The sequence below is a fragment of the Carcharodon carcharias genome, chromosome 11 (assembly GCF_017639515.1).
Source record: "Carcharodon carcharias isolate sCarCar2 chromosome 11, sCarCar2.pri, whole genome shotgun sequence".
NCBI lineage: Eukaryota > Metazoa > Chordata > Chondrichthyes > Lamniformes > Lamnidae > Carcharodon > Carcharodon carcharias.
The window spans coordinates 6,148,590-6,167,055 of NC_054477.1; the positions used below are offsets into that span (position 1 = coordinate 6,148,590).

The 18,466-nt window shown below is 45.0% G+C and overlaps 1 protein-coding gene across 2 annotated transcripts in view; it reads left to right on the forward strand.

Moving 5' to 3' along the window:
• The window catches only part of pgm2l1 (phosphoglucomutase 2-like 1), a 122,513-nt gene that overhangs the window by 86,804 nt on the left and 17,243 nt on the right, over positions 1-18,466 (forward strand). For both annotated transcript variants that reach the window (XM_041199923.1, XM_041199924.1), the window contains 2 exons: positions 10,666-10,763; positions 16,844-17,024. In XM_041199923.1, the coding sequence (XP_041055857.1) occupies positions 10,666-10,763; positions 16,844-17,024 (279 nt within the window). The remainder of the gene's footprint in view (positions 1-10,665; positions 10,764-16,843; positions 17,025-18,466) is intronic.

Sequence of the window (18,466 nt, forward strand, 5' to 3'; positions counted from 1 at the left end):
GATGACGGCATGCAGTGAGGACTCTCCATAAATCTTCACATACCCTCCTGAGATTGTCTGACTCCTGTCTGGCCAAGGGCAGGTCACTTATGCTCTGTAATCAGGGTCATATAGGGATGCAGCCATGAAACTTTAGAAGCATCTGATCCTTTGTCTGCCTCCAGCACCTGACCCTTCAGGAACACAGTGCCACTGGTCACAGATGCTGAAGGTATGGGGGCCAGCCCCTCCTTAAAGGTGCTGAGAGCACACTGAGAAAATGAGAGAGCTCTGTGGCACCTGCCCACTACATTCTGGCAGTGGTGACCAGCACCGCCGAGGTGCAGGCATCAGTAATGTTTCCAGGGAGTAAGAGGCCGGACCATCACTTTGGTCTGAAGGCTGCACAAAGCACAGGAAGAGGCCCTGAACTGAGGCACCTGCCTTTATCGTGTACAAAAAAGTTTCACATCTGAGTGATAAGAACACTGGTGATCAGAACAAGGAGCCATAGGCAGGGCGACATTCTTGGGAGTTTATTGACAGTAGTGAACAGTATGTTCAAGTGATTAAAACTCGTGCCCAGGTTGTGCAATTAATTCTCATTAACTTTCCTAACCCTGCCTTGGTACACCCCGGGCATCCACAACGAAGGTGGAGGCAGTCTGCTGACTGCTACGCCCTGTCTGTGATGACCTTGGTGTGTGCCCCCTGGAGGGCCGAGACTTAGAGAGCCCCGATCTGTTTTCGGGGTCCTGCGTTGCAGTGGCAGCCTCCTCGGCCTGTGGAGCTGCAGCTGCTGAGGTCACAGGAAGAGGGAGTCAGATGGGCCGGTCTCAGGCTCGGAGTCACTTGGATGAATGGGCCCAGAGTGTGCACCTGCTGATCTTCCTCCATATAGGTGCCCGGGGGCCCCAGGCTGACTCCTTGAGGGTCAGGGGTAGCTGGAGTGAGATCGAGCAACCCAGCACCCCTCTCACGTACACACTGTTGAAGTCCAACTATGGCATCAGCGATGAAGTTGAGCCCGCACAGCAGTGCAGGAGCAAGGTCTCCATGGCAGCCTCCATCCTACCAGTGTTGACTTCAGTGCATTGGCATGCCGGCACTATCACCTCAGAATGAAGGCGGATGGACTCCTCCATCGTGCCTTGCAACCTGAGGAGCGCAGCGGGCATCCCTTCCTGAAGGTCTGGAGCCTGCCTTTGCAGCTCCAACATGACCGAGTCATTATCTGACTTGTACTGAGCAAAGTTCTGGCCACTAGCAGTCTTCTGAGTGCCAGAAACCTGGGAAGTCCCTGCCTCCATCTGCTGTGGATCGGATGGTGTGATGTGCTCCCCAGATTGTGATCCCAGGTCTACTCTAAAACAAAAACAGAATTACCTGGAAAAACTCAGCAGGTCTGGCAGCATCGGCGGAGAAGAAAAGAGTTGACGTTTCGAGTCCTCATGACCCTTCGACAGAACTTGAGTGAGTCCAAGAAAGAGTTGAAATATAAGCTGGTTTAAGGTGTGTGGGGGTGGGAGAGAGCGAGAGAGAGAGAGAGAAGTGGAGGGGGTTGATGTGGTTGTAGGGACAAACAAGCAGTGATAGAAGCAGATCATCAAAAGATGTCACAAACAACAGAACAAAAGAACACATAGGTGTTAAAGTTGGTGATATTATCTAAACGAATGTGCTAATTAAGAATGGATGGTAGGGCACTAAAGGTATAGCTCTAGTGGGGGTGGGGGGAGCATAAAAGATTTAAAATATTTAAAAATAATGGAAATAGATGGGAAAAGAAAAATCTATATAATTTATTAAAAGAAAACAAAAGGAAGGGGGAAACAGAAAGGGGGTGGGGATGGAGGAGGGAGCTCAAGACCTAAAGTTGTTGAATTCAATATTCAGTTCAGAAGGCTGTAAAGTGCCTAGTCGGAAGATGAGGTGTTGTTCCTCCAGTTTGCGTTGGGCTTCACTGGAACAATGCAGCAAGCCAAGGACAGACATGTGGGCAAGAGAGCAGGGTGGAGTGTTAAAATGGCAAGCAACAGGCAGGTTTGGGTCATTCTTGCGGACAGACCGCAGGTGTTCTGCAAAGCGGTCGCCCAGTTTATGTTTGGTCTCTCCAATGTAGAGGAGACCACATTGGGAGCAACGAATGCAGTAGACTAAGTTGGGGGAAATGCAAGTGAAATGCTGCTTCACTTGAAAGGAGTGTTTGGGCCTTTGGACAGTGAGGAGAGAGGAAGTGAAGGGTCAGGTGTTACATCTTTTGCATGGGCATGGGGTGGTGCCATAGGAGGGGGTTGAGGAGTAGGGGGTGATGGAGGAGTGGACCAGGGTCCACTAAAGCTCGGTCCCAGCGGCGTGTGTGTTTCTGCGCAGGTGGAGGGTGTGGGTGAGTGCTGTGACGGGATTTCAGGGAGGTTGCCTTCAGATTCCTCTTCAGAGGTTTCTTCATGGCTTGATTGGAGGCCCTGGGTCGTGGACTCAGTTGGCAGTTTGGCAGATGTGCCTGCTAAAGCAAGGAGAGATCATTGGTGCATTGTAGTGGCTAGGACACATCACTCACAGCATAGTTGTCTGATGGGTGTTGCACTGCTGGATCCTCACTTGGTAGAGCAGCGCCAACTTCACTGTCAGCCCAGGAACAGTCCAGATCCTCACCGGCCAGCTGGATGGCTCTGTTTTCAAAGTACGTGAAGACCTTGATTTCAGACATTCAGCCACCAGTCTGCAGCCTCTCCCTCTTGTTGTCTGCCAGCTTGTCCTGCATGAATAGAGATTGAGAAGGTGTAAACAGGACACCTACCAGGCCAGATGATAAGTTCGCCTAGCCTGTGTGGCTGGTGAGTAATCCCATGGACAGGATGAGGACAATGATGGTGAGTGTGAGAGAGCGAATGGTGATGTCCCTTAAACCAGCAATGAGTGAGGGCCCTGTGGATGTGTGATGGGTTGAGTGAGAGTTGAGAGTGATGAGAAGAGTGACTTACCCTGGCAGAACGGAGGAGATCATTCATCCTCTTGAGGCACTGGGTGGCTGTCCTGTTTTGAAGGGCCTTGGTGCTGCCCACTGCTGCCGCCACCTCCCAAGCTGGGTTAGTGTTGATGCTGCCCAAACATCGTTTTACTCGGTCGCTACTGCACTTAGTGCAAATCTGAGACGATTCTGTCCTATATGTGACTCCAGTCCCACACTGACATAATTGACTCTTAGTTGTCTCTGAAGTGGCCTCGCAAGCCTCTTTTGTATCAGACCCTGACAATAGAATATAGTATGATGACCTTGCCAGTGATGCCTACGTCCCAGGAATGCTTGAATAAAAATAAAAAGTCCATGTAGACTGTTTATTTAAATTCTCCATTTTTGGATTATTTACTCATTCGTTCCTCCGTCCGTCCGTCCGATGTGAGTGATGCCGGAAGAGCCAGCATTTATTGGCCATCCCTAATTGCTCTTGAGAAGATGATGGTGAACTGCCGTCTTGAACCACTGCTGTTTGAGGTGAAGTTACTCTGCTTTAATTGCAGGGGGAATTGAGTATAAAAGTAGGGAGGTTATGCTTCAGTTGTGCAGGGCACTGGTGAGACCACATCTGGAGTACTGTGTACAGTATTGGTCTCCTTATTTAAGGAAGGATGTAAATGCATTGGAAGTAGTTCAGGGAAGGTTTACTAGACTAATATCCGAAATGGGCGGGTTGTCTTATGAGGAAAGGTTGGACAGGCTAGGCTTGTATCCACTGGAGTTTAGAAGAGTAAGAGGCAACTTGATTGAAACAGATAAGATCCTGAGGGGTCTTGACATGGTGGATGTGGAGAAGATGTTTCCTCTTGTGGGAGAATCTAGAACCAGGGGTCTTTTTAAAAATAAGGGCTTGCTCATTTAAGAGAGAGATGAGAAATTTTTTCTCTGAGGGTCGTGAGTCTTTGGAACTGTCTTCATCAAAATGCAGTGGAAGAAGGGTCTTTGAAGAGCTAGATAGATTCTTGATAAGCAAGGGGATGAAAGGTCATTGAGGGTAGTTGAGGGTTACAATGTGGAGCTGAGGTTACAATCAGATCAGCTAAAAACTTACTGAATTGCGGAGCAGTCTCGAGGGACCAAGTCGCCTACTCCTGTTCCAAGTGCATATGTTCAACAGTGCATTTAAGGGGAGAGTTCCAGGATTTTGACCCAGGAGCAGTAACACAGTTCCAAGTCCAGATTGTGTGAGATTTGGATGGGAACTTGCAGGTGGTGGTGCTCCCATGCGACTGGTGCCCTTGTCCTTCTGGATGGTAGAAGTTGTCAGTTTGCAAGGTAATGTTAAAGAAGTCTCGACGAATTGCTGCATTGCATCTTGTATATGGGTGCACATTGCTGGCACAATGTGACAGTGCGGGAGGGAGTGAATGTTTAAGGCATGGTGTGCTGATCAAGTGCTCTGCTTGGTCCTGGATGGTGTGGAGCTTCTTGATTGTTGTTGGAGCTGCACTCATCCAGGCAAGTGGAGAGTATTCCATCACACACCTGACTTGTGCTTTGTAGATAGTGGACAGGCTTTATGGAGTCAGGAGGTGGATTCACAGGATTCCTAGCCTCTGACCTGTTCTTGTAGCCACAGTATTTATATGGCTAGTCCAGTTCAGTTTCTGGTCAATGGTAACCCCCAGGATGTTGAATCCGGAGCATTCAGTAATGGTAATGCCATTGAACGTCAAGGGGCGATGGTTAGATTCTCTCTTGTTGGAAATGGTCGTTGCCTGGTACTTGTGTGGTGCGAATGTTACTTGCCACTTGTCAGCCCAAGCCTGGATATTGTCCAGATCTTGCTGCATTTGGACATGGAATGCTTCAATATCTGAGGAATCGCAAATGATGCTGAACGTTGTGCAATCAGCAGTGAACATCCCCACTTCTGACCTCATGATGGAAGGAAGGTCATTGGTGAAGCAACTGAAGATGGTTGGGCCAAGGACACTACCCTGAGGAACTCCTGCAGTGATGTCCTGGAGCTGCGATGACTGACCTCCAACAATCACAACCATCTTCCTTTCTGCTAGGTATGACTACAATCAGTGGAGAGTTTTCCCCTTGATTCCCATTGACTGCAGTTTTGCTAGGTCTCCTTGATGCCACACTCAGTCAAAATGTGGCCTTGATGTCAAGGGCAGTCACTCTCACCTCACATCGGGAGTTCACTTCTTTTGTTTGAACCAAGGCTGTAATGAGGTCAGGAGCTGAGTGGCTCTGGCTGAACCTAAACTGAGCGTCAGTGAGCAGGTTATTGCTAAGCAAGTGCTGCTTGATAGCACTGTTGATTAACCCTTCCATTCCTTTACTGATGATCGAGAGTATACTGATGGGGCGGTAATTGGCCTGCTGGATTTATCCTGCTTTTTGTGTGCATGACATACTTGGGCAATTTTCCACATAGCCAGTGTTGTAGCTGTACTGGAACAGTTTGGCTAGGGGCACAGCACGTTCTGGAGCACAAGTCTTCAGTAGTATTGCTGGAATATGTCAGGCCCCATAGCCTTTGCACTACCCAGTGTCTTCAGCTTTTTCTTGATATCACATGGAGTGAATCGAATTGGCAGAAGACTGGCATCTGTGATGCTGGGGACCTCTGGATGAGGCAGAGTTGGAACATCCACTCAGCACCTCTGGCTGAAGATTGTAGCAAATGCTTCAGCCTTATCTTTTGCACTGATGTGCTGGGCTCCCCTATCATTGAGAATGGGGATATTTGTAGAGCCTCCTCCTCCAGTGAGTTGTTTAATTGTCCAACCATTCACGACTGGATGTGGCAGAACTGCAGAGCTTAGAACAGATCTGTTTACGTTGGGATCGCTTAACTCTGTCTATTGCCTGCTGGGTGGTCCAGTTAAATTTTGGGCCAATGTTGGGGGAATTCAACAATGGCGTTCCCATTGAAAGTCATGGGGAGAGGGTTAGATTCACTCTTGTTGGAGAGGGTCATTGCCTGGCACTTGATGATGCAAATTTTACTGGCAACTTAGCGGCCCAAGCCTGAAGTCTGTCTAACACATACAGCAAGCAGACACAGATAGCTTCATTATCTGATTCGAGAACAGAACTGTACTTTGTGCAATCATCAGTGAACATCCCCATTTCTGACTTTATGATGGAGAGAAGGTCAGTGATTGAGCAGCTGAAGATGGTTAGGCCTAGGATGCAGCTATGAGGAATTCCTAGGACTGAGATGGTTGGCCTCCAACAACCACATCCATTTTCCTTTATGCTATGTGAACTAAGCCAGTGGTTCCCATTGACTTCAATTTTACATGGGTTTCTTGATATTAAGCAGTCAGGAAGGCAAATGGTCTGTTAGTCTTCATTGCATGGGGATTTGAGTACAGGAGTAAAGAAGGCTTGCTGCAATTGTATAGAGCTTTGGTGAGACCGTATTTGGAGTATTGTGTACAGTTTTAGTCACCTTACCTAAAGAAGGATGTACTTGCTGTAGAGGGAACATAAGAACATGAGAAATAGGAACAGGAGTAGACCTGCGACCGAGGCTCACCAGACTAATCTCTGGGATGGCTGAATTGTCTTATGGAGCGTGATTGAGGAAGCTGGACCTGTATTCTCTAGAGTTTAGAAGAAAGTGAGATGATCTCATTGGAACTTACAAAATTCTTACAGGACGTGACAGGGTAAATATAGATAGGATGTTTCCCCCAACTGGTGAGTCGAGAACCAGGGGATACAGCCTCAGAATAAAGGGCAGGCCATTTAAGACTGAGATAAGGAGAAATTTCTTCATTCAGAGGATGGTGAATCTTTGGAATTCTCTACCCCAGAGGGCTGTGGAAGCTCAATCATTGAGCATGTTCAAGACAGAAATTGATAGATTTCTGGATACCAATGATATCAAGGATACAGGGGTAGGGCTGGGAAAATGGCATAAGAGGTAGATGATCAGCTATGATCTGTTCGAATGGCGGAGCAGACTCGATGGGCCGAATGGCCTACTCCTGCCCCTGCTCCTATTTCTTATGGTACCACATTTGATCAAAGGCTGGTATCTGTATATTTCCAATAGAATATTGATGTGAAGAGCAGTCACTCTCCCCACACTTCTGCATCTTAGCTCTTTTGCTCACCTTTGGACCATGAGTGCAATGGTCTGGAATTTAGCATCAGTGAGTAGGTTATTGTACCACTGGATAGCTTTGTTGATGACACCTTCCATATTTTGCTGATAATTAAGATTAGACTGATGAAATGATAATTTGCTAGATTTGACTTGTCCTGCTTCTTGTAGACAGGACACACCTAGGCAATTTCCACTTTCTCAAGAAGTTGCCAGTGCTGTAGCTGTACCATAACAACATGACTAGAGGCACTGCTTGTTCTGGAGCAGAAATTTTCATCAGTACAGCCGGGGTGTTGTTGGGGCCCATACCCTAAGCTACTATTCCATATGCTCACTGCGATATCATGTAGAGTGAATCAAATTTATCGAAGACCTGACATCTGTGATATTGCAGACCTCAGGAAGAGGCCCAGTGGATTATCCACTCGGCACTTCTGGTTGAAAATGGTTGCAAAATATTCAGCCTTGTTTTATGCACCCAGGTGCTGGGACATGCCAACATGGAGCCTCCTCCTCCCATCAGTTATTTGCCACCATTTACAGCTGGATGTGGCAGGACTGCAGAACTATGATCTATTTTAATCAGATTGGCACCTCATTTTTCGATAGGCTTGGCTGAACCAAAGATAAAAACAAAAAAACTGCGGATGCTGGAAATCCAAAACAAAAACAGAATTACCTGGAAAAACTCAGCAGGTCTGGCAGCATCGGCGGAGAAGAAAAGAGTTGACGTTTCGAGTCCTCATGACCCTTCGACAGAAGGGTCATGAGGACTCGAAACGTCAACTCTTTTCTTCTCCGCCGATGCTGCCAGACCTGCTGAGTTTTTCCAGGTAATTCTGTTTTTGTTTTGGCTGAACCAATGTTGGTCCGATGCTTTATGGTAATGGCGATGGATACACTGAGCATTGAGATAACAGATTATGGTTGAATACAGCTGTGCAGCTGCTGATGGCCCACAGTACTTCATGGTTGCCCAATTTTGAGATGCTAAATTTTTTCTGAATCTATCCCTGATTTTGAGCTAATGGCTCTGTAGTTTTCTGGATTTATTCTATGTCACCGTTTGAATGCAGGAATAACACTAGCTACCCACCAGTTCTTTGGTACTATTCTTTTCTAGTGATTATAAATGGATACTACAGTTTCCGCTGTCTCCTTCCTATCTCCAATGTTTCTAACCCTAGAAAATACTATTGTTAATTGTAGCACTTGAACTAGCTACTGTCTTGCAGTAATGGGACAGAAGTGACTTGTTAATGATAAACCTTAGAAAATCTGCCAGGAAGGAATGGTACCTGTATTTTCCAGGTCTTTCATTCTTGTGCTGCAAGAACTCTGCATTTTGACCTTCTATTAGGAATGTAGACAAAAGATTGTAGTTCTGTGCCTGTATGCCAAGGATGAATTCTGGGACAGAGAGTCAGGCACTTTTTGTTATGTTTTTATGGGATGTGAGCATTGCTGGTAAAGCCTGCATTTGTTGTCCAATTGTCCTCAAGAAGGTATCATTTATTAATAAATAAATGTAACAAAGACCGACAACCAACACAGATCACAAAGGGTGCTTTGCTACATAAATTCTCCCTCCTGCATCTTACAACCAATAGCCATGATTTTACTCCATTTATTTGGTTTCTAGCTACATCAATCTGACAGATCCTGCTCTCAGGCTCAATCTCCATTCTCTTATATCTCAGGTTGTATGGGAAACCATCAATGTGTTAGGGGTAGTTGTGTTACCAAATCAGCAATTATTGAATCTCCAGCTTAAAATAATAAAGTAAATCTAAACATAAACAAGTGAAGCCTGGCACAGAAGCGGGTTACAGTTACTGTTTGTATAGACTTTGATGCTGTTATTTGCTTTTGCAAATCCCAAATCTGTGACTTTCACTACCTAGAAGGACAAGGGCAATAGGTGTATGGGAACACCATCCCCTCCAGGTCACACGCCATCTTGGTTTGGAAATATACCACCGTTCCTCCATCACCACTGGGTCAAAAATATGTAACTCCCCATATAACATCATCTTCAGCACACATAGTGCAGCTGTCTAAGAAGGCAGCTTACCATCCCTTCTCGAGGAGCAAAATAAAATGATAAAAACAAAACAAAAATAAAATTAATAAACCTGCAATGCAAATTGAACTCAGTTTGTCAAGGTGTCAGTTGTTAGGAATGTATCTTAATTGGAAACAAGGAAGCTACTGAATGTGTAGGATGTAAACAATAAAATTGTACCACCAATTGGGCTCTAAAATCAGTGCCCTAGCTGATCATGTGATTAACTTTTATTTCACACTCTGAAGAGCTTCATGCCATCAGTTTCTGAGGTGAAGGCTGACCTTGCAACACATTGTCAGTGCAAAACAATTTTCGTGTTTAGCATCAGTATAAATGCTGAGTTGTCCTATTCAATCACAACAACTTGTATTTATATAGAGTCTTTAACATAATAAAACTTCCCAAGGCACATCAGAAGGAGCATTATAAAACAAAACTTGGCACTGAGCCACGTAAGGTGACATTAAGTCAGGTGAACAAACACTTGGTCAAAGAGCTAGGTTTTAAGGATTGTCTTAAAGGAGGAAGTGCGGTAGAGAGTAGGGGGATAAGTTTAGGGAGAATATTTTGAAACTTAGGACCCAGGCAGCTGAAGATGCCTGCTGGAGTGATTAAATTCAGGGATGTTCAACAGGTTGGATCCCTGACTCTAGATGAGGGCCTGTGCAAAACAATGCAACAGTTGCAGTGTAAATGTAATCTGAGACAATTTCCTTATTGGTTTGGCACTTTAATGTATACTTATAACTGTTTGATCTATTCACATCAGCGTTCAGCATAACCTGCAAATGCATTCAAATCTCCTAATTGGTACATGTGCAGTTTATTAAAGCTGGGACTTGAGAGTTTGGACCCAGTGGCACTAAATATCTTTGGGTTGGGGGTGGGGGTGTTCCTGGCAGACTCCTGCTGTAATTCTGAAATTGACCGAAAAATTATGGGATTTCCCAGTTGGCCTTGTAGATAAAAGGCCCGCGGTGTCCGATGATGTTGGCAGATATAGAGACTGGGATTTTTTTTTATTCCTTCATGGGATATGGGTGTTGCTGGCTGGGCCAGCATTTATTGCCCATCCCTAGTTGCCCTTGAGAAGGTGGAGGTGAGCTTCCTTCTTGAACTGCTGCAGTCCATGTGGTGTAGGTACATCCACAGTGCTGTTAGGGAGGGAGTTCCAGGATTTTGACCCAGCAACAGTGAAGGAAAAGTGATATATTTCCAAGTCCAGATGGTAAGTGGCTTGGTGGGGACCTTCCAGGTGGTGGTGTTCCCATATGTCTGCTGTCCTTGTCCTTCTAGATGGTAGTGGTCATGGTGAGTTTACAGATTTTCAGGCCCATTTATTTAGTTCACACTGAGGTCATCTTCTATGCCCATGGGATTCAGTCTAGGATTTAAAATTGAGTCTCTGTCTTTCACACACATGCTGTCTGCATGCCAAAGATGACTGCTTAACTCTGTATTGAATCCTAACTGTAAATAGGACTCTAGCTGGTGTGACCTTTCCCTGCTCTCTTGTACTAGATTCTTGCAATCGAGTTGGCCAAGAAAGAAGGTGCTCGAGTTGTATTAGCCACAGATCCTGATGCAGACAGACTGGCTGTTGCAGAACAACAAGAGGAGTAAGTATCAGTCAATGCATTTTACAAGAAAATTGTGACACTTAACTTTGTGAAGAATATTTTTTAAAAATATCTAAATAAAACAGCCACAGTTCACAGTAAGGTGCGTGCAACACTTCCCTTTTTATTCATTTACAGGATGGGAGCACTGCTGGCCCAGCATTTACTGCCCATCTGTAATTGCCCTTGAGAAGGTAGTGGTGAGCTGCCTTCTTGAATCGCTGCAGTCCCTGTGGTGTAGGTACACCACCTGTGCTGTTAGTGAGGGAGTTCCAGGATTTTGACCCAGCGATAGTGAAGGAATAGTGATATATTTCCAAGTCAGGATGGTGAGTGATATGGAGGGGAACCTCCAGGTGGTGGTGTTCCCATGTATCAGCTGCCCTTGTCCTTCTAGATAATAGTGGTCGTGGGTTTGGAAGGTGCTGCCTAAGGAGCCATGGTAAATTTCTGCAGTGTACCTTGTGGATGGTACACCATTGTGTGTCAGTGGTGGAGGGAGTGAACGTTTGTGGAAGGGGTGCCAATCAAGTGGGCTGCTTTGTGTTGGATGGTGTCCAGCTTCTTGTTTTGTTGAAGCTGCATTCATCCAGGTAAATGAAGAGTAGTCTTTCACACTCCTGACTTGTGCCTTGTAGATGGCAGACAGGCTTTGGGGAGTCAAGAGGTGAGTTACTCGCTACGGGATTCCTAGCCTCTGACCTGCTCTTGTAGTCACAGTATTTTTATGGCTAGTCCAGTTCAGATTCTGGTTAATGGTAACCCCCCAGGATGTTGATAGTGGGGGATTCAGTGATGGTAATGCCGTTGAATGTCAAGGGACGATGTTGGATTCTCTCTTGTTAGAGATGGTCATTGCTTGACAATTGTATGGCACTAATGTTACTTGCCACTTGTCAGCCCAAGCCTGGAAATTGTCCAGGCCTTGCTGCATTTGGACATGGACTGTTTCAGTATCTGAGGAGTCACGAATGGTGCTGAACATTGTGCAATCATCAGTGAATATCCCTACTTCTGACCTTATAATGGAAGGAAGATCATTGATGAAGCAGCTGAAGATAGTTGGGCCTCTAGATTACCAGTCCAGTGACAATACCACTATGCCACCGCCTCCCCCTTGACTTTTAACTGCCTGCTGAGATGGCCTAGCAAGCCACTCAGTTGTATCAAGCCATTACAGAAAAGTTGAATAAAAAGCAAAACCAGACAAGCCACCCAGCAACAACCTAGGCACCAGAAAGGGCAATGGCACACCCTGCCCTACCAACCCTTCAAAGTCCTCCTCAATAACATCTGGGGGCTTGTGCCAAAATTAGGTCCCACAGACTAGACAAGCAACAGTCTGACACACCTTACAGCCAATGTCTCAGACTCCTTCATTGCCATTCATCCCTGATTCAGTGTTATCCCACTGGCAGGACAGACTCACCAAAGATGGTGGTACAGTTCTATACAGTCAGGAGGTAGTGGCCCTGGGAACCCTCAACATTGACTGTGGACCACATGAAGGCACCAGTTCAAGCATGGGCAAAGAAACCACTTGCTGCTGAATGTTCCTCCAAGTTCCTATTAGTACTTTTGTCAATCTCCTTAAATCTATGTCCTCTGCCTCTCAGGCCTTCTGACAATGGGAATAGTTTCTCCCTATTTACTCTGTCTAGACCTCTCATGATTTTGAAAACTCAATCAAATCTCCTCTCAACCTTCTCTTTTCTAAGGAGAACAACCCCTGCTTCTCCAATCATCCACATAAATGAAGTCCCTCATCCCTGGAATTATTCTCATAAATCTTTTCTGCACCCTCTCGAAAGCCTTCACATCCTTCCTGAAGTGTGGTGGCCAGAAGTGGACACAGTACTCCAGTAGAAGCCAATCAAGTGTTTTATAGGGGTTCATCATTACAAGGGATCCTTGATCTTGTATTCTATGCCTCTATTCACAAAGCCCAGGATCCTGTATGCCTTTTTAACCACTTTCTCAACCTGCCCTGCCATGTTCATTGTTTTGTGCATATGTACACTCCCAGGTATCTCTGTCCCTCTATCCCTTTAGAATTGCATCCTTTATTTTATAATGGCTGTCTTTGCTCTTCTGACAAAAATCTATCACCTCACATTTCTCTGCACTAAATGTCACATGTTCACCTATTCCGCCAGCCTGTGCCCTTTTTTTCCCTTCACTATCCTTTTCACAGTTCTACAAACTCCCAAGTTTTGTGTCATCAGTAAATTTTGAAATTGACATTCAGCAGCATTACCATTGCTGAACCCTCACATTCGACAACCTGGGGATTACCATTGACCAGAAACTTAACTGGACCCACTGTATGAATATAGTGGCTACAGGAGGAAGTCATAGGCTGGGAATTCTGCAGCAAGTAACTCCCCAAAGCCAACTCCCCAAAGCCTGTCCGCCATCTACAAGACGCAAGTCAGGGCTGAATACTCTTCACTAGCCCACAGCCCCACACTCAAGAAGCTCAATACCACCCAGGACAAAGCAGGCTGCTTGATTGGAACCCCATCCATTACCTTAAACATTTATTCCCTTTACCATTAGTGCACAGTGGCAGCAGTGTGTACCATCTACAAGGTGCACTGCAGCAACTCACCAGGGCTCCTTTAACAGCACTTTCCAAATCTACAACCTCTACCACCTAGAAGAACAAGGGCAGTTGATGCATGGGAATACTACTGTCTGCAAGTTTCCCTCCAAGTTGTATACCATCCTGACTTGGAACTTCACTGTTGTTGGATCAAAATCCTGGAATTCCCTCCCCGACAGCACTGAGTGTACCTACATCACATGGACTGCAGTAATTCAAGAAGGCAGCTCACTACCCCCTTTTCAAGGGCAATTAGGGATGGGCAATAAATGCTGACCTTGGCAGTTATGCTCACAGCCCGAGTGAATGAATCAAAAGTATAATCTGTGCAATATTACTGAGATGTAAATCTCTCCCTGTAATGTAAACTCCATTGCCTTTTAGAGCAGTGAGTACCATCTACAAGATGCACTGGCACAACGCAGCAAGGCCTCCATTGACAGCACCTTCTAAACTCAGGAACTTTGCCAGCTAAAATGACAAGGCCAGCAGATGCATGGAACATCAGCACCTCCAGTTTCTGTCCAAGTCACAAACCATCCTGACTTGGAACTATATTGCCATTTGACACAGTGCCACACAACTGACTTGTGAGAAAAGTTATTGCTCATGGAATAAATGGGACAGTAGCAACGTGGAAACAAAATTGGCTGAAAAATAGGAAGCAGAGAGTAATGGTCAATGGATATTTTTCAGGCTGGAGGAAGGTTTGTAGAGGAGTTCCCCAGGGTTCGGTATTGGGACCCTTGCTTTTCCTGATATATATTAATGATCTAGATCTTGGTGTGGAGGGGACAATTTCAAAGTTTGAGGATGATACGAAGCTTAGGAGTGCTGTGAACTGCGAGGAGGATGGTGTGGAACTTCAAGAGGACATGGACAAGTTGGTGGAGTGGGCAGATAGGTGGCAGATGAAGTTCAATGCGGAGATGTGTGAGGTGATGCATTTTGGTAGAAAGAACATGGACTGTCAAATGCCTTTTCAAAGTCCATGTACACCACGTCAACAGCATTACCCTCATCGACCTTTTCTGTTACCTCTTCAAAATACTCCAGCAAGTTAGTTAAACATGATTTCCCCCTTCAGAAATCCATGCTGGCTCTTCTTTATTAACTCATATTTTTCCATGTGACTACTAATTCTATCCCGAGAAATTGTTTCTAGAGTCTTGCCCACCTCTGAAGTTAAACTGACTGGTCTGTAATTGCAGGGCTTACCATTGCAACCTTTTGTGAACAAGGGCGTAATGTTTGCAATTCTCCAATCCTCTGGCACCACCCCTGAGCCTAGGGAGGACTAAAAGATTATGGCCAGTGCCCCTGCAATTTCTACTCTCACTTCCTTCAATATCTTTGGATGCATCTCATCTGGACCCAGAGCCTTGTCAACTTTAAGTACCGACAGATTATTCAACACTTCCTCCATGTCAATTTTGAACCCTTCTAGTGACAGAGTTTCCTCGTCTGTCACTATGGCCTGGGTAACATCTACCTCCTTGGTAAGGACGGATGCAAAGTATTAATTTAATATCTCAGCCATGGCCCCTTTGTCCATGTATGAATTCCCTTTTAGGTCCCTAATCAGCCCTACTCCTCCTTTTACTATTTATATGCCTATAGAAGACTTTGGGATTCCCCTTTACATTGGCTGCCAGTCTTTTCTCATAATCCCTCTTCACTTCTCTAATATGCTTTTTCACCTCTCCTCTGAACCTTCTGTATTCCTCTTGGTTCTCAATTGTATTTTCTACCTGATACCTGTCATAAGCGCACTTTTTCTTCACCTTAATTTCAATCTCCTTTTTCATCCAGGGAGCTCTGGATTTGTTTGCCTACCTTTTCCTTTTGATAGGATATATACCTTGACTGTGCCTGAACCAATTCTTTTTTGAAAGTGGCCCATTGTTCAGCTACAGTTTTTCCTGCTAATTTTTCATTCCAGTCTGTCTGGCCCAGCTCTGTTCTTGCTCCATCAAAGTCAGCTCTTGTCCAGTTAATTATTCCTACTCTAGATTGCCTATCATCCTTTTCTATCATCACCGTAAAACGTACAATACAATGATCACTGTCTCCTAAATGTTCCCCCACTGACACTTGATCTACTTGGCCCACCTCATTTCCAGGAACTAGGTCCAACAGTGCATCTTTTCTTGTTAGATTGGACACATACTGATGTAGAAAATTCCCCTGAACACAATCTAGGAACTTTTGCCGCTCTCTGCCCTTTACACTACCACTGTCACGTCTACGTTCAGGTAATTAAAGTCCCCTATTATAACTACTCTATAATGCCTGCATCTCTCTGTAATTTCCCTGCAGATTTGCTCTTCTATGTCCTTCTCACTATTTGGTTGTCTGCAGACTACATGAGCAATGTAATTGCACCCTTTTTGTTCCTTAGCTCTAGCCAAATTGATTCTGTCCTTGAACCCTCAGGGACATCCTCTTTCTCCAGCACTGCACTGCTTTCCTTAACCAATACCGCCACCCCTCCTCCTTTTCTATCTTTTCTGAACACCTTGTACCCGGGAATATTTAACACCCAGTTCTGCCCTTCCTTGAGCCAGGTCTCTGTTATTGCACAACATTATATTTCTACATGGCAATCTGCACCTGTAACTTCCCAATCTTATTTACTATACTCCATACATTCACATACATGCATAGTAACCCTGATTTAGATTTTGTTACTTTCTCCCTTACCCCAGCTTTACCTATTAAATTACTATTCTCTGTACTAGTGCTATCTGTCCCTACCTGTATTTTGTGCAATGTCCCAGGAGTGAGATGATTGACCTAAAACAACCACAGCCATCTTCTTTTGTGATAGATAAGACTCCAACCAGTGGAGTTTCCCCCCGATTCCCATTGACTCCAGTCTTGCTAGGGCTCTTTGGTACCACACTCTGTCAAATGCTGCCTTGATGTCAAGGGCAGTCACTCTCACCTCACCTCTGGAGTTCGTCAGTATTCCCACCCTAATTTCAAGCCACACTGTCCAAACAGTTTGTGCTGAGTTGGCTTATGAAGGCTAGAGATTTACCATTGGGATGTTTCTGGGCTTGGGGCGTTTTCAAAAAAGATGTCAACAGATGGCCAGGGTCCCCCTATGTTACAGTTGTAGACTGATTTAGCTCTATAGTAAGTTAGCCTTCACATTTGAAGAGTGGCCACTTGAGTGAAGATTGGAGCACCTATAAAACTTTACCGCAGCAAGAGACAGCCCTTCAGAGTGAAAAAAAGGGAAGATAGTTTTCATGCACATATATGGCACAACTCCAAGGAGTGTGGGAAATTGGTTTGTGTCTCACAATGTCCCATACCTCTAAACAGCCATGGTGAATTATCATGAAGACAACGCTGATTCTTCAGTTCCAGCATCCCTCACCTCAAAGCGCACAAAAGATTCATACAGAAATGTTACCGAAAGATTTCTGACAATGTAATGTGACCTCCTTCTTGTGCCTTGTTGCAGTGGCTGTTGGAAGGTGTTCTCTGGCAATGAGCTAGGAGCTCTCCTGGGGTGGTGGATGTTCAAGTGTTGGAAAGACAGACATCCAGATCCAGCTGACGTGAAGAATGTGTATATGCTGGCTACCACAGTCTCCTCTAAAATCCTCCAAGCACTTGCAATTCACGAGGGTTTTCACTTTGAGGTGAGATGCTGGCCACATCAATTCAGAAACTTTGTTGCTATTTTCAATAAAGAGACTTCTTTTTCGACCTTAAGATTTTCAAAAGATGATCCCGGATTAAATTTGAGACAATGTCCCATTTTTACCATGGTGACCGAGGACCTCGATTGTGCTGTTACAGTTATCCCTGCGGGGAGTCCCGCCCACTGCTATTTAGTAACTTCCTGCAGGAAAGTGCATAGTTAGCAATGGGGATGTGGCTGTGAAGCTGTTAGTCCTCTGCTGACTTTTTTTCTGATCTTACATGATGCTTAGGTGTTTAGCATCTATAGAATCATCCCAGTAAGAGTTGATAACTTTAGGCAGTGTTGTGTGGTACATCAACCACAAGCTACATGGGGCTAACTGGGCATCTGGATGTGGTTAATTGTATTTCTGATTAATAAATAAAAAGTGAGTAGATGCAGTCCTTTGACATGTGATCTCAATTAATTGACACACAGCATGTGAACTTTCACCTTTTTTGTGCACTTGTTGGGAAAACAGTAAAATGAAAAGCAAAGCCGGCAACTGTTTTTGATCACTCTGAATGTTTTACTTTCTTGGTTCCTGAATGGTGGGAGATGTTTAAGTAAACTTATCTGTGTTGTCCACCTGTGGCTAGTCAGCAAGTTAATTGGACAATCCAAATCTGCAGTTCTTTAGGAGAGAAGTAGCTGCCTTGTGCAGTATTTTCGTACAAAGGAAACTGCTCTTGCAGCCTTTATGCCAAAAGTGTTCTAGTATGGAATGGAGCGACTATGATCTTAGTCTCTATTGTATTGCATTGCTTGTAACTGTAGCCTGGTGGCTCCTGTCAGCCTCTAGGACTACTATATTGATTTTTACCAGTAGTATTGTCTCATTTTGTGCTTCAAAGTGCCAAGCAAGTTATACTCAACCTGACAATTGATAACCCACAAGCACTTCCTTGTAACTTGCTTCTGGTCCCTAGAAGGGCCAACAGGGACAGAGCCGCTTCTGATGTTGCTGCTGTTGAAAGCAGCTCCCAGGATCCACAAAGTTTCATGCCCTTGATAAATAGATACAGAGTTTAGCTCTGGAAGGAGTGGGGAAGGACCGCCTTGAGTTTCACACCATTATTGGGTCTGAAGAGGAGGAAAATAGTGTCTTAAAAATAAATATCTGAGTTGCCTGGTTTACACGGCAATTCATGCAATTAATTTTTGTGAATTAATAGAACAGTTCACTAAAAATCAAACCTGCAAATCCTTAAAATACTTAGCCTGTTAGAACATCCAAGAACCTGAAACAATCAGTGAAAATGGGAGGTGACAAAGTACTTGTATTTTGGTGAAGTTCAACATCAGCAGGTAAACTCTCTCCACAAATGACAAGCAACAAGCACATGAGATGGTGAATTCCAAGCTCAGGGATACGGTGTCTGTTATGTGGGCCATGCC